Source organism: Grammomys surdaster, unplaced genomic scaffold, assembly GCF_004785775.1.
Source record: "Grammomys surdaster isolate TR1022 unplaced genomic scaffold, NIH_TR_1.0 125692, whole genome shotgun sequence".
NCBI lineage: Eukaryota > Metazoa > Chordata > Mammalia > Rodentia > Muridae > Grammomys > Grammomys surdaster.
In genome coordinates, this window is record NW_021620528.1 from 1,707,573 (window position 1) to 1,725,249 (window position 17,677).

The window sequence follows — 17,677 nt, forward strand, 5'->3', positions numbered from 1 at the left end:
CACACACACATAACAACACCACACACACACACACACACACACACACACAGTGCCTTACACAGTTCTTATCTTCTAGATAAGGTTTAGATTTAGAAGTAGGTCACATGTCCATGAGAGACTTCAGATCCCCATAAGAGAGAGTTCAAATAGTGATGTAGACAGAACAACTTTGGGTAACTGTAAAAAATGAGAATGGAGAGCTACTAATTCAAAGATCTAGTCCCCATCAGAGAACTTATTGTATCCAGACACTGTTATTGGTATTTTGTTTTGTTTTTGTTGTCGTTGATTTTATAAATTACATTCCTGTCATAGGTTTCCCTCCCTCCACTCTTCCAAGTCCCTCTCTGCACCTTCCATCCCCTACAGATTCCTTTGTCCTTCATTTTCCTTCAAAAAAAACAAACTAAAAACAAACCAAACAAAACCAAAACAAAAAAATCAATGAACCATGAACAATCAAAACAAAACAAAACAGAAAAGGCTTCCCAGATATATTCATTGAATATTGCATAACAAGTTACAATAGGACTAGTCACAATCCCTCATATTGAGGCTGGACAAGGCAACGAAATAGGAAGAAAAGAGTCTTAAGCCTGAGCAAAAGAGTCAGAGAACCCCTACACCCATTTTTGGTAGTACCAAAGAAACGCCAAGCTAACAATTATAAGGTATATGCAGAGGATCTAACTCAGACCGGTACTTGATCTGTGTTTATCATTTCAGTCTCTGTGAGCCCCAGTAAGTCCTAATTGGTTGATTCTGTGGGCAGAGTTCTGGTGTTCTCAAGCCCTCAGGCTCCTACAATCCTTTCTTCCCCACTTCTGGGCCAGGCAGGGTAGGGGAGTAATTCCCTTGGCTCATATTGTTCTAATGTGAAATGCTCCCCATGGAATCATGTGCTTGAACATTTGGCTACCAGATGCTGGTACTGTTTGGGAAGCCTGTACAATCTTTAAGATTGAGATTCACTAGAGGAAAGAGGTCACTAGGGATGGGCATTAGGCTTTATAGCCTAACCTCACATCCCATTCACTCTCTGCATCTGAATGCCCATGCAGTGTAAACAGCCGGCTCCCTGCCCCTGAGGTGGTTCCACCCATCACTGCTACTAGGCCTTCCTTATCCTGATATACTCTATTCCATGCACTGTAAGCCAAAATAAGACTTTCTCTCTAAAGTTGCTCTTGTCAGGTTATTTGTCACAACCACAGGAAAATAAAGCAAACAGCTTCCCTCATCCCATAGTTCCTGCTTTGTGTGCAAGCAAAGAGGCTGGATTGCCTTGGATGGTCGGGAATGAGAACCTCATAGATGGTTTTCTCTGTAATTCCACTGACACTGCATTTAAAAACCTTTTCCTGAAAACAGCAAAACAGGAACATTTTATATCAATTGATGCCTCTATTGAGGTCATTGACTAAGGTACTAAAGTAAGACATTACACAGGACTTGGCTTTTCTTCACACATGTCTGAGGTGATAGACAATTCAATGAGAAATAAGTTATATAACTCCAAACACACAGACACACACACACACACACACACATACACACACAAACACACAAAGGTAAAAAAGGAGGGAAGGAGAAGGAGGAGCTCAAAACCCAAAGGTGCTAAGAAAATCTGGAGAATTATAGTTATGATTTAGGTGAAGACCATACCATATACTTAACAATATAACTTATACATGAATCGGTTTAAGAAAATTTCACTATAGTGTATCTACAATACAAAAAGAAATGTAGAATTAGAAAAAATCAATCCAACAATAAGTTAATCACCATGTACCGTTTGAAAGGCAGTAGAGAAAATTCGGGGAGACATGGGAAGGATAGTGGATCAATTAATTAATTATGGTATAGAGATATTCCCATGAGTTATAATTCAAGGTATAAAATATGCTTGTTGGAAATTTAGTTTTAATTTTTAGAACTATATATAGAAGTCAATTGTTCGGAAAATTAAAAATAGCTAATAGAGGGTTTGAGCCATAAAACATGGTAGTATTTTGTTATGGGATGACTGGGAATGCATTAAAATGATAAAGGAAGCCAGGAGAAGAGTGTGTGGTAGGTGTAAGTGTGCAGCCTGCAATAGGGGTTACTTATAAAAGAGTATGCTCTGAAGGTTGTATAAGCAATAATATTTTTCTTGGTCATGATTTTCTTTTATCAAGAAACTTTACATAGCCAGGTGTCTGCCTTCTGCATTGAAAGAACTATTAAAAAGGCAAGGTTACCAATTCTTCTACACACAACAAGTTTATATTTTTAGAAAAAAAAGTCTACTAGATATCACTAATTTAAAAACCTGTTCTTCAAAAGCTACAGTGACTGGGAACTAAATATGAGACTAATCTAAATAAAAGAAAATCAGGTGGCTTCAATTTGTCCAATTAAATTCCCTGATGGTAATAGGTACTACTTAAAAAATAAGCCTCAAATCCTATGAGTTTGAAAGAGAGCATGAAGGGGTATATGGGAGGGTTCGAAGAGAGGCAAGCAAAGGAGGAAATGATGTAATTATAATTTAAAAAAATAAAAGAAATAATTTTAAAAATATGTATACACCCAGACACACACACACACACACACACACACACACACAAACACTCACCAGGAAGAATAAGCCTCAAGAACTGAAATTAGTGGCTCACTCCTGTAATCCAGTCCCTCAGAAGGCTGAGGCAGGAGTTTTGCCAAGAACAACCTTAGTGTGTAGCGTCCTGTTATAACCCAGAGCATCAACTGAACCCACTTCCAACACATGTGCATGATCATAGCCTTTGTCCCAAACCCCTCAACTCAGCTTGTCAATAATTGATCTTGTTCAGGTGTTCCCTTTCCTTGAGTCTTAGCCAAAGAGAACATTCCCTTAGTGTGTCTCATACTGATTCATGTGTGTCTCATACAAACCTGACCTGCTGCCAAATTACACAACACAAAGTGTATATGAAATTCCTTCTAAAATATAACACAATCTGCCTCTAGTCCAGTCACCAGCAGAGCTGCAGTCACCCTTGGAGACTCCCTGAGTGCAGCCTTGACTGCTCATATTGCTTTCAGCATCAGGACTCCCACTGGCATTACACATTAAACCTCATTCACAAACATCCACATCTTCATGGTTTTCTAAATATTTCCCAAGATCCAAGAACTACAAGCTCGGATTTCATCAAAGCAACAACCCCATTTCTTTGCTACTACTTTTCAACATTGGTTACCTCTGTGTGCTTCATGCCACAATGATATTAATAGTTTTTCTCTATTATACCTTCCAACATGACCCAAATTACCATAATCACCATAAAACTAATCACTCTCCTTTGTTGTCTCTGTCAGAAATTTGTTCAGTGATGAGAAAATAATCAATATATAATATTTGCATCTATAAATGTCTATAGTATCTTCTGAATATTTTCAATGATATCAACTGATGGAATTTCAATACTTGGATCAAAACAAGACATATTGCAAGTCTTGCTTAAATTTAAGTTATTGAATGATAAATTCTTAAAGACCACATGCAAAATTATTTTACTTATCATGGAAACATTTAAAATTTTCTGATAAAATGTCCATTCAGTGATTGCCTGAAGTGATAAGCCATATCCAGAAGACATACAAGTCAGATTACAGACTTGTAGGCTTTCATTATGCTTCTTCAGACATCCTGAATTTGGTTAATTCATCCCTACACTTCTTTTCTCCCCACCACTTTATTCTCAAGACAAAAGCCAGTTAAAAATTGAAACATTTAAAAGGAAGTTTTTCCAAGGATCTATCCCTAGCTGAAGAGCTATTGGCAGTTCAGGAGGAAGAATATTTCTTTTAGGAATATGCCCATGGGAAAGTTATTCATGCCCCAGTGGATGAACCTACCTCCGTGTGCATATGAGCAACACTCATTAGACCTAGTGGTTAAAATAAACAAGCAAACAAGCAATTATAAAATGAAGACATGTAGTTGGGAAAGAGAGAGATGTGCTGAGGCCCCTGGGAGAAGGAAATGGAAGTAGCGAGGGGTGAATATGATCAAAATATATTGTTTAGATACATCAAATTTTCAAATAATAAAGGAGAAACACATAAGAATCCTTCAATCTTGAGATTTATGAGACTTTTCAACCCAGAGAACCCAGGAATCTACAAATGTGACCTTTCAGTTTTCACAGAAACTTAATTGCTCCAGCTGTTAAATAAGGCTCAGTGGCAGAACTTCCAAGACTAACGTTTGAAATAGAAAGTAATGATATGTGTAGAAATTGCCATAGAAAGGGGAGAAAGTTGACAAAACATGCCAAGAAGCTAGCTGATTAACTGTGTGTTACTCATTCAGATTTATCATCTCTGGCAACAGGCAAAAAAATAAAAAGGAGTATTAATTTTGAATGTAGTGTTCTGATATACAGTGAAAAGTCTTACTAACCTCTTCAATTAGAGATGTAAGGGTCCATGATTTACCGAAGAATGATACCCCAGACTCAAATAGTATGTAAATGCAAAGAGTGTTTTATTCTTCAGAAGTCCAGCATGCTAGGGTCTCGAATTACCAAGATGGAGAGACACTTCAGTGAGCTCACAGGATAGATTTAAAGCAGGTTAGGGGAATTCCAGGTTAGGTGGCCTTATCTCTTAGGGAGATTCCAAAAACATTTTGGGGGCTGGAATCTTGTTGAGGAATTCTAGGTTAGGTAGCCTTATCTTGCCCTATCTCTTAAGGACACTATGGAATTATTACCAGGATAGGAGGGCTGGGAACTGTGGCTGACCCATTGTCTTTGCTTTAGGCCAGGTGATGGGGCAGTTTCTGACAAGCTGCCTGAAGCCTGAATTTTAGGCCTAATCTCCTAAATTGCCAAAGAGAAGGCTGTCAGGGAGTCAGCCTATCTCATCAGAGGGAAAATGGGAGTTTGGTTATGGTTATACCCAATGCTATAAAATCCTGCCCCATGAAAATCATACAAGCAGATTAGTCAAGATTATTCTTTAAATCTTTTCTTTGGTTTTCTTTCTGACAATACTGGGGACTAAACTATATGTATATAGGTATGTGTATGGGTATGGGTATGAGTATGGGTATGGGTATGGTGGATATGTGGATATGGTGGATATGTGTGTATATACCATATGTGTGTTTGTGTGTGCGTGTGTGTGTGTATCTGTGTATCTGTGTGTCTGCCTGTGCTCACCTACATATACATCTATGGCAGTTAGTTCTCTCCTTGTATCCAGAGATTGAATTCAGATCATCAGACCTGACAGCAAGTGTCTTTACCCACTGAGGACCTCACTAGCCCTTGAAGCCCTGTTTTGTGATTGTATTCTGTGATGCAGAATGCTTGTCTTGAGTGTGAACACCATGAATTTGTGGCCTAATCTCCAGTGCAGCTGCTTCTCAGCACAAGTGAATAGTCTTATTTTGCTTACAAGACTGTGAAACAGAGATGTCTGTGTACAACAAGAATCAACAACAGAATTTTTTAAAAGGAAAATAAAGAGGTCATGGTTTGTAATGAGGCTGCAGGAAAGGAAAATGGGGTTCTGTGCTTTTCTGGAGACTGCCTTTTGTTTTCTTGGTGATTGATGGTCTGTCTGTGAGGATGCTGGCTACAGTAATGGTGTCATGGCCTCTTCTCAACAATGGAAAATACCATTGATCCCAGTGTAGTGGAGGTAAGAGACAATGTTGCTTTCTGAGCTGACATAACCACAGATAGTCTTCTAGGCTTATGATACAGGATGATGTGTACACTTGATGCTTAGCTTATTTTGCAAATGTAAAAGAGGTACTAGAATAGATCGAATAAAACTTACCAATGATCAGTGATCAAGGTTTCTATTAGTTTTATCAATATTATTTTTATATTTATTTCCAAATCTAATTCATAATCATGTGTAAATTCTATGCAAAATATATATGTGATAATGAGAAAATTAAAATCGTACACTTGCTAAGGTAACAAAGGAAGTCTTTAGATTCTGAACTGCAATCCTAATGCTTCCACTAAATAGGGAGAATGGGACAATGAAATAACCTGCCTTTCCCTTTAGGGCCAGGTGACCGTGCTTAACAGAGTTCTTAGGCAAAGACTTCCCTGATTTCCCAGTTGCAAGGTTACATTTCTCCCTTTGACAGACCCCTGTCTGTTCCTGTCCATCACCACCACCACCACCACTACACCTTGGTGCAGTAGGACCTGACAAGAAGGATTCAGATCTGCTTGTCACTCTGCCCCCGCTACTGCCTTTTCTTGATGACTACTTAGAGTCTATTTCCCCTAATGACACAGCTGTATGCTCTGGCAGCCTTTGGCAAACACAATTTTGTCATAACCCATTGACCTTATGAAAGATGTGTGTAATTGGCAAATATAACATATTACTTTACAGACTGAAAGAGCTATCTCTCGGTTGCTTATACTCTCTGACCCCTACTTTCTTCCTTAATCAGAATCCTCTGATGCCAGCCTCTTCCTTTCTAATTTGCCTGCCTTGCTACATTAAATGAGGACAAGCCTGACACTGCTTCAGGAAATGACCTCTTTTACCTTGCCTATAATCTCATCAGAGGGCAAGGAGAATACATGAGCTACTATTATATCATGAGAAACCAGAACATCCTAACTGATTTTTAGGAACTCCTGGAGACTGAGGAAACAAGACATGAAGGGTTAGCAAATATTCAGGATTTCACTTATAACTTTCACAAATCTCATTTTGTCTTTTACGTTCTAATGGACTGTTTCTTTCTGGGGTATCAACAGTTATCTTAGTTAGCATTTCCATTGCTGTGAAGAGACATCATGACCAAGACAACTCTTATAAAAGGACAACATTATATTGGGGCTGGCTTATAGGTTCAGATATTCAGTCTATTATCATCAAAACAGGAAGCATGGTATCGTACAGGCAGATATGGCACTAGAAGAGCTGAGAGTTTTATATCTTGTTCTGAAGGCAAACAAGAGAAAACTGGCATCTTCAGGCAGCTAGGAGGAAGCTCTCTGAAAGCTCACACCCACAGTGACATATTTCCTTCATTAAAGCCACTCCCATTCCAACAAGATCACACCATTCAATAGTGTCACTCCCTGGGTCAATCGTATTCAAAACACCATATCAGGGACATGTTTGTTGACACTGATGTAGGGGTGGAACCTATGGAGTGACAGACGACAGTTGCATTATGAAAAGCAACACTTTGTAATGGGCATGCTTTGTAAGTGATTGGGTGGTTTGCTCCTTGCTAACATGACAAGCTTTTCCTACCGAAGATGTCGGAGATCATTAGAACCATAGGCACTCTCACACAGCATAGTCCTTTTGGCAAAATGGGAAATGCAACTTCCAGAACAGTCACAGGGACTATTTCTATCATGCTCATCCAAGGTGCTTTTAGGGCTCTTGCTGTGGAACAGCCGTTGAACATTGAGCCAATGTTGCAATTTTCTTTTTTAAAACCTGTTTTCACATTCTCTCTCTCTCTCTCTCTCTCTCTCTCTCTCTCTCTCTCTCTCTCCCTCCCTCCCTCCCTCCCTCCCTCCCTCCCTCCCTCCCTCTCTCTCTCTCTCTCTCTCTCTCTCTCTCCCTCTCTCTCTCTCTCTCTGTGTGTGTGTGTGTGCTGCACAACATGGAATTCCTTACCCTAGGTTAGGCAACGCAGAGTCCGCTTTATCTGGAGATTGGAATTAAGTCAAGAACTGTGTTTCCTTTGTTCAGCATGTTACTTTGGAAGTTTAGACAGCTGTCCTTGACCTATCAGCATTTAACGAAAGGTTTTGATTGTTCAATAGATTTCGTTTTACACTTATTTAGTGTATGCATGTGTGTTTACATAGGTGAATATGTGTAGGTATATGTTGAAATCAGAAAAAAAACTTGCAGGAGAAGATTTTTTCTTCTACCATGTTGTTTCTATAGATCAAAGACAAGTCTTTAGGTTGGACAAAAAGCATCTTTACTCACTTTGATGGTAGTTTTTGTTTTATCAACTTGACACAATATATAATTACCATGGAAGGAAATATTAAGGGGAATTGTTTAGATTGAGTTGGCCTGTTGGCATGTCTATGAGGGATGATGTATAAACTGAAGACAATTCACAGTGATCAGTACCACTCTCTGGCAATACTGAATTATATGTGGGGAGAAAACGAGCTAATCACTAATCCATTCTCTTTGTTCTTGACTGTGGATGACTGTGATCAGTTCCTTCAAGGTGGATGATACCAAATCTTCTGATCATGATGGACTGTAGCATGGAAGTGTGAACTGAATAAACCTTTCTCCTGTCAATTGATTTTGTCATGGTATTTTTATCACAGCAATATGAAAGGAAACTAAGACACCTGTTGAGGCATCCTACTGTCCCTCCTCAGGAGGATTTGATATGGTTTCAGACATCTGCACCTTGCATTTCAGTTAGGTGGGGGATAAATTCGCATCTCCACCTCCTGATGAGTGTTGTTATTAGCAGTGCCTTGTATTTTCAGTATTTGTCCCAGATAAAAATGGTAATATGTAAAGAAAGGAATACAGTGAATATTTTGAATTTTCTGTGTTATAACATTAGTGTCTTTTAATAAATACATCATGTCATATACTAAAAATAAATAATTTAAGTAAAAGTAGATAGAGGCTTGAATTTGACAAGTTGTCCAATATATGTGACCTGACAAAATGTCTTCCTAACACTTATTTGTTCCTAAAGCCTCTGAAATCAGACAAGTCTATGGAAAGAGTTGCTGCCGTCTGCTAAATATTAATCCATGTTTAAGATTATTTAGTTTAATACTTGGCAAATTTTCAAACACAAGTTTGTTAGCACCTGCTATATATAAAAATAACCAAATCACCCTCATCTTACACAATTTTTTTCTGGTAACTAAGAAGGAAAAATTAATAGTCCTTGTTTGGCTCCTTAGTGACTAGAAACAGTTGTTTTCCTTTATACCCCCCTCAACCAATTCATTTTTGGCCTTGCATCAGTAAATAAAGGGAAACCAGTAAGTAAGTGGTGCTAGAGGGTACTCGAAAGTGCTCGAGGGTGCTTGACAACAATTTACTCTTTTAAGTGGATTAAATAATTCATCCCCAAAGATCTCATTTCCTCATGACATTGCAGAAAAGAAGCTATCTCTTTAGAGGGAAGATATTTGTAAATTGGATAAATGAAGGCTGAGAGTCAGGCTACCTGAGCTCAATTGCTGTTATACTTCATTGTACCCCATATGATTTGGGAAATTTGATTCACCCTTCTATGTATGTCTTTTACAGTGTGCCCACTGTGTTGCCAGTTTATAAGCTCAGCTCCTCCTTGCAGCATCTCCTGAATATGAGTACTGGGTAAAAGTCAAACACTCTCACACAATGATAAGGGTATGAATATTCTAAAACAAGTTGGTTGAAGTGTTAAAAATATGTAAATTGTACATTTCCATGTATGCTTCAGGGGAAATCAGATGGCTTTGACTTTAGCCATGCGCCTCTTAGTTCATCCTAAGATCTGAGCAGTTCTTGGTACTCAGCGGTTTGAGGGAATGAATAAGTGAACTATTAATTGACTAATTCTCACTCTGTTCCTCTTGATGTTTTCCTGCAGGCCTGAACATCTTCAGGCAGGCTTTTTACCATGCGAAATAATCAACACAATCTTCTGAGAAATAGTGTGGTTTATGTTCTGTGTATGACTGAAATAACAAAATTAATTGCTTTTCTGCCATGCGCTTTTCATGGCTTTTCATTGATCCTTCTGTGTGAACCAATGCCTGTCAGTGTCTTAGAAATGATAAATCATGATCCCAGGGTTTAGCATTTTTAATAAGCAGAGTATGTGGTAGTGGTCATGAGGGTTTGTGCAGGAACTATAGATTTTTAAATAAAAGTTGATTTCTTATTCGTATATTCAGCCTTGTCAATTTCCATGAAAAGGCCATCATAAAAATAGTAAACAATGTACCTTCAACACCCAAAAGCATAGATAGGACCTTGCTGGAAAGTCTAATAATTTTTATATTAACCAAGGGATTTCTTTAAACCAAGGTTCTTATTTTTCAGTGTTTGAATCATTTTTAGTTGTGTTGTCTATGATGCTGGCAAGGAACTTGTGATTGTAAAGTATATAGATTGACTGTCAATGTGTTACCACACTGCTTATTTCCTAGCTCAGTCTACAGATTCACAAAATCTGGTTGCCTATATCCCTTGTCACACACATGTGTAGATCAACATATAATGTGAGAGAATGGAGGCTGGTCACCAGTTAAGCACTGGGCAACCAAAACAGCCTTGGAGGTCAGTGTTGATTCATGTACGCTTTATCAGAAAACTCTTTTTCAACCCAATTTAGGCTAGGATCCTTCTCACTTCAGGTTTATGCCTGTGAATACCTGTGAGTCTCTACTTCCCAATATCTAAACATTGCTATCTCTTGATTTTCTTTTGTTCCTGTCCTTATGTAAATGAAGAATTATGTCATTTCTTAATCACCTTACTGGTGTTTTAATTACATTCATGATAGCTAATCTCATTCAAACCTTACTTTTAAATTCTGTATATCCAGTATCTTGTCCATCTTTCCAGAAGTCAGGGAATTCTTGTCGGCAAAAGATCTTGAGCATGGATTTGTTCTTTGGTCATAAATCTCATTCTTTTACATAGCAACTTTCATCCTACCTAGGAGCAATATCTCTGCCTCTCGACACTCCTGTCATTTTGGATTTTCCTTCTGGCACTTACAAAGAGGAATGGCCAGAGATTTTACTTGGTGGTTTCCCACCGATGATGATTGAATTCATTGAGAACAAGAAACTGTCTTTTCACCAAAAAGTACAGAGAATGAAGAAAGTACATATCAACATAGTGCAATCAGTGAAAAATTGCTGTGAGCAGAAAGGGATAAATCTGTGTTCTAGAAACACTGTTGCCATCTTTCTTCATAAAAGTAGACATTTTGTAATTTACATAAATTTTCATCACTTCAAGTGAACTGTAGGCATGTTGAACTGATTCAGAAGGAGGAAGTTGCTTGTAGCTGAGGGGGGAGAATGTGGGAGATTAAAATACATAGCTCTGACTAGTGTGATGGAGGAGCCCTAAGAACATTGGTTGTGATGGTGGTGGTAGTGTTGGTGGAGGTAAACTTCATGAATTTAATTAGGACCAATGAATTAAGTATGTGAAATAAGTAAAATGCCAAGATGTTCTCTCTCTCTCTCTCTCTCTCTCTCTCTCTCTCTCTCTCTCTCTCTGTGTGTGTGTGTGTGTGTGTGTGTGTGTCTGTGTGTGTGTCTGTGTGTGTGTGTGTGTACGTGCATTAATAGTAACTTGTAGTTTTGCATACATTTTCTAAAAGGAAATGCTCTCTCTTTTTGGCTAAACAGGGGACCCCTAAAAGGAGGTCAATAATTTATTTGGAAACAAATACAATTTCAGCAATCACCTTTTGGCCCCACTTCCTCTCACTCCAGACAAATACTTGTGCAAATAAAAACATCATTAGGTAATGTTAAATTTACAAGGTGAGCAAAGACAGGATTAAACAACTGAAAGAAGGAAGACTCTAAATAAGCCAAGCACAGTTTGGGACTCTGTTGAACATAGGCAGACCAGTTGTTCAAGACTGTCTGTGTCTGTGGGCACATAGGATAAATGATGACACCTTTGTCATTTGTTTTTCCTCAGTTGAGCTGTTAAGTCAAGCAATCACAGGGCTTATGGGTCAGGTATGCTGGATTTGTGTCTTCAATCTACCCAAGACTTTGTGACCTACGTATGACTCTGTTTTCCCACTGCACAATTGCCTCATATAAGTTGTCCAAGGAAGAACCACCAATTTCTGTGTGTGAAACTGAAGCACACCCCATTATAGGCTTTCATAACCTGGTTGAGGTTTTGCCATTCTTACTAATATAAAGGTGTAAATAAATTTATGTCAAACAAAGCCCTAATCTACAAAGAATCTACAAAGAATATCATGGTTTTTAAAAATTACCTTACTAGAAAATCTTTGATCATTCTCTTTCTTAAATTTTATTTAGTATAGTTCACTATTTATGCATTTTTATTCCACTAAAAGGCCAACTATTAATTTATAAGCTTTGTTAAAATAAATATTAAATATGATACCAAGAGTTGTTAATGTTAACTGTCTACAAGTTTCATCTATTAAGCTAACATAATTAAAATAGAAACATACTCTGTGCCTTAGAAGGATGGTTATACAAGCATTGATATTCTTGTATGGATTTTTTTCTAACTCGTTTCTCTTTCTGTTTCCCTTCTTCCATGCTGACTTTGATGTAGCAGACCACTTGGGGATTGAATTCATGGGTAAGACAAAACAATTTATTCCTTCAGTTTTCCAAGATCACTTTGAGACTGTACATATTGTTTTCCTTCTCTATCTCATTATAATAAAAAATGTCCCATTAAGTCCTACTAGCTGTCAAAGAATCTTTTAGTCCATTTCACACAAGATAACAGCACAAAGTAAAAGCCTCAATTACATATCAAGTAGGGAGTGTGATGATCAGCATATCTGAAATTCTGAAAAAATAGGATGGGCCTCTGGAACAATATTTCCTAATGGAACACATACATGGCAGACAACACTTCAAAAATCTGGATTGTTATTTTCTACTAAAATCCCTTTTCCTATTACAACCTGGCTGTGTTGGTATGCTTTAGTATCAATACTAATTTTTATTACAACCATGAACCCATTGCCATTCACAAAATTAAAGTAATTCATCTTAAAATATTGTCAACTGATTCTTAAATATGTTAATTAGACACATTCTTGAAAGTATTAGAATGTCTTCACAGAACTTCTGTATTCATCGACAATTGTATTAAAAATTGGAGATAATTTTGAGTTTATTACAAGTTAAATAATATGTTTGCTATGAAGTTCAATATGGGAAGATACTTGGTAGCAAAGAGTTAGAGAAACTGAGAAAATCCACATTGAGTTTGGATTCTTGAAATTCTGCCCATTTGAACTTACACTCCATTTTTTTCCATTATTTAAAGTAGATATGAATACTTGCTTAATATGTGTTTGATGGTTGTGAGAATTTAGAGAAATTCACTTGCACTCATTCGTCCACTTGCCCATTCATTCAAACCATCCTTATCCAGTCTCAGTCAAAAAAAAATAAATAAATAAGGTAAATCATTAGAGATAAGCTAGGCAAAGCATCTTAATTCTACTCAGACAAGATGGTATAGGCTTGGATTTGTGAGATGTAAGAAGTGTGTGAAAAAGCTAGTAAGTGTTTAGAATGGAATATCAACATGTGTTTGAAATGATGTAATGAGGAAAGCTACTGTAGGAGACTCTGAAGGATGGCTGCAAATTTCACTGTCTGTGTTCTTAGGAGGTAGGCTGTTATTGAAAGCATACTGACAGTGGAGAATATTGATGCTCATGAGATTAGATATAGAAATGTGAGTTTTGGATACTCTGTTTGAGAGAAGATGCCAAGTTGGCTGTATTGCTGGAAATACGGGACTTATGGATCAGTGGCCCCATTTTTATATCAGAATTTCTCTTTCCTGTTTCATGACCTTGCTCATTAGTGCTCTGCTATATGGCTATTTCATCATGGAGAAGTCAGACAGCTCAGTTACTGCATGTTTGAGACACTGGTAGGTCTCAAACTGCATTATTGTAACTGTGATAAAACACAAGAAGAAGAAACTCTGGTTGGTTCTCATCTGAGGTTTCAGTTCAATCGTGAAATGTGTGGCTAGTATGAAAGTAAAGTTAAGATGAAATCAAATAATATTCAAAATTGAAGTGCTTCCACAAATTTGTATCATGAGTAAGATAACCTCTTGTGTATTGATAGATAATTTGAAGAAGCTAGGAGAAAGGAAAAATTTCAAAACCTGCTTATGAGGGTAGGAAAACAGAGTAACAAACAAATCCAACTGGAGATCAAGAGTTGAGAGGATATGGTTTTGGATTCACTGTATAAGTAGATATTACCATTGTTCAAGGTGAATCTAGAGGTTTAGAATTGAGATAAAAAATGTTTATTATATTCAAAATTCTCTAGTCAATGGGAAAGAGTGTATTATTTATAGCTAAAAAAAAGTTGAATATAAAAATAATTCCTCAGTGTCAATAAAAAGAAGCAGCATATTGCCAGGTTTTAATTTTCTTGCCCAGAACAAGTAGCTCTGGTCAAAAAATGACTACTTTTCACCCTTGTAGTGGTTAGGTGACCCAGGCTGGTTCTTTCCTGTGGCTTCAATATCTCCTCGGTTTACCTCATCATCTGCCTCTACCATGTGGATACAGAGTATATGCTTATTTTTTATTTAAGAGACTATCTGAGATGGCTCATATCACTATTATTTTAATAGTTTTTTTCCTATAACTAATCAAATAACTCCACTATTCATCAACTGTGACTAGGAAATACAATCCTAGTCTCTGTAAACATCAAACAAACAAACAAACACATAGTTTGAGTAATTTATACCATAATAGACAGCCTGAAATGTGAAAAGAGTCAACATTTTTGTTAGACACAAGAAATTGAGTTCTTTAGGAGCCAGGAGTACAACTCCACAATGCTATATGTATAAACAAAACTAGCATATTGTTTTTAAATGGGAAAAGAAATTTCAACTGTTCATGTAAGATTTGTATTTTAGTTACAGTTGGAGAAAATGGAGTCAAAGAGTCTGTGGATGGCAAAGGCTGCTGATTTGATTGAGAAATTTTAGAGTGAGAGATCAACACTCAGCCATGGGCCACAAAGCTACAGAAAACAATGACCATGGCCTGTGTGATGGTGAATATGCTAGTGCAAAGAGTAAGCAGTTAGCACTCCTCATTCACTAATGGCAGCAGGGTATAGATAGAATTGCATGGGTTTTATGATCCTCAAAGTCATATTGAAAAAAATGAGTACTAGGCCTGATGGCTAAAGAAATTTGCTTCACTGGCCTCTGGTGATTGCAGGGTCTGAGGATAGATATTCTACGGCTGTTAACAGAACGCCCACGGACATAGGAATCTCTACTCAGCTGGTGGTAGGGCTAGAGCCTTTTAGATCCCGCAAGCAAAGTGGCAAGATAGCGAACAAAATTGCTATACGAAGTACTAATCATCCTTGTTGATAGAAATAGACCAGTTTCCACCATATCAGGAGACTTGTAGCATTGCCGACATGTATATAGCACAGAGGAACTAAAATGGGGATTGAAAGGTCTACGAACTCATTAGAAGTGCCTTTGATAAAAGTAAAATAATAGGTTAGGGTGTAGTTCATCTATATGACACTCAAGCCTAAGGGCATAGCAAGTCTTATAAAAGTCAAATCATAGGGCTAAATAAAGTCTTATAGAAAATGAGTTTTCAGTGGGTGACTATTTGATTCCTGAAATATGTATTGCCTTGGAGGGAAGGTATTGATCAGTAATCTGGAGCTGCAAGGAATGTCTTATATGCAGATAGATTAGGAAAACTGACAACTCTAGATGCTAGTTCAGAGCCAGGAGGGGTTTAGAGAATTAGTGAATATACTGTTTCAATTGCTTTACATGTCCACTTACATACTTGGCTGAATCTAAATATGTAAAATAATGTTTGTGACCTTAAAAATAAATACCTTGGATTTAATCTGTGATTACAGAGTTGATGTGGACAAAATGTTTGCCATGGAGGACGATGCAATAAAATTATTAAATCAAAATGCATATAGAAACCGAAGGTATACCCAATATATGTGTATATTAACTTTTTTATGATCAGTTGGTAGGTGAGCTATATATTTATGCTAGCTATGTTTGCACGTGTGTATGTGCTGTGGAAGAACGGTTTAAATGGAATTTACTTTTACAGAACTCTTACGTTCTCAGCAAAATATGCTAGAACATTCAGAGACAAAGTGTATATCTCTCACATATGCAAGATCTCTCAGTTGTTTCAGTTTCCCACCAGGGAGGTTCTTGTGTTATCTCTGATAGTCCTGCATGTACTTTTCACCCCAAGTCCATGATTTTCAAGAGAGTGCTCTTACATTCTTCTGAATGATGATAGTGCTTCTACAGTGTCTACTGCACATAGACTATTAACATTAGCAAAAAAATGGCTGCCTTAAATCACCCCACATCTGCCTTTCCTTTTCACAACACTTGACAATCATGAATCTTTTTTTTTTTGCCTTTCTCAGAATGTCAAAAAGTTGAAGTATAATATTTCATAGGGCAATAAGCTTCAGTGTCTTTTTTTTAACATTCCGACCAGTTTTCCCTCCCTCCTCTCCTTCCTGACCCCTCTACCCACACCCTCACACTTCCCCTTTTCTTCACCCCAGCATTCACTCTTCCATTTCTTCTCAGAAAAGGCCAAGCCTCTCATGGATATCAACCAGACATAGCACATCAAATTGCATTAAGACTAAGTAACCCAGTAGGACTAAAATGTCCAAAAGCAGTCAAAAAGAGTCAGAGACAGCTCCTGCTCCAACTCTTAGGAGTCCCATAAAATCAAGCTAAGCAATTGGAACACGGACTGAGGGGCTAGGTCAGTCCCATGCATCCATCCTTGTTGTAGCTTTAGTCTCTGTGAGCCCCTATGAGTCCAGGTTAGTTGAGTCTGTGGCTTTTCTTAAGGTGTCCTTGAGGCCTCTGGCTCCTACTATTCTCCCCGCCTTCTGGAGAATTCCCCAAGCTCCTTCTGTTTGGTTGGCTTTACTGTCTTTTTATTGTCATGAGAGCTCAGTAACATTAAACATATGAGATGTGAAGTACACTGCCAAGAGACAGCAATACTATTCTGTCTTTTCAGAATTTTACAGAAAATGTCCTTTTATTGCTGAGGACAATTTTATTTTAATATTCTTGGTAACATTATTATACAGATCTACCACAGTTTTCTTATTTAATAAACCTCACAATATTTACCTGCTTGTGCCCAAGGTTTGACAATTCTCACTATAACTTCATGATACACACACACACACACACACACACGTGTGTGTGTGCATGTTTCATTCCTATTGAATCATATAGTGTATATACATTATTTTATAAGAAATTGTCTTACTGTCTTCTACAATGTCTACTCTGCATTGTATTTCAGTCAGAAATTCAGGAACAGTATTGTTGCTCCACATCCTTGCTAGGACTTAACCCCTGTCCACATTCTAGACTTATGCACTCTAATAGGTTTGCAATGCTTTCATATTCTTTCCACTTTCCTGTTCCTGACATCTAAGGTGGAACATATTTTTCACTATGTTAATTTGCATCTGTAAATCTCCAGTGAGTTGTAGGTCAGTATCTTCTGTAGAGTTTTTCCTGTTTTTCTTAATGTGGAGTTTTAGAGGGGTTTTTTATACTTTGGATTGCAATGTTTCATCAGCTACATCTTTCGCAATTACTTTCTGTTAAGAAATAACTTCTCATTATTGTCTTGACAATACACAGAGAAAAAAAATGTAACTTTAGTGAAGTGTGACGGTTATTTAATTCTTTCTTCTGTATGACTGCCTTTCAGTGTTCTGTCTAAAGTGTCATTGCCCCTAATATCATATTATGTAATTTTCTAGTGGTGTTATGATTTATTTTGAATTTTTTCTGAAGACTAAAACAAAACTATCAACATTTGTTTTGTTTGCATGAGATAGACATCTATTTGAATATCACTTGT

General features: G+C 37.4%; 1 protein-coding gene across 5 annotated transcripts in view; it reads left to right on the plus strand.

Annotated features, from left to right (window-relative positions):
* Nrg3 (neuregulin 3) overlaps window positions 1-17,677 on the plus strand; it is a 1,037,811-nt gene that overhangs the window by 907,140 nt on the left and 112,994 nt on the right. For 3 of the 5 annotated variants that reach the window (XM_028788030.1, XM_028788031.1, XM_028788027.1), the window contains exon 4: window positions 12,310-12,336. In XM_028788030.1, coding sequence (XP_028643863.1) covers window positions 12,310-12,336 — 27 coding nt within the window. The remainder of the gene's footprint in view (window positions 1-12,309; window positions 12,337-17,677) is intronic. The other 2 variants (XM_028788032.1, XM_028788028.1) reach the window with 1 other exon arrangement.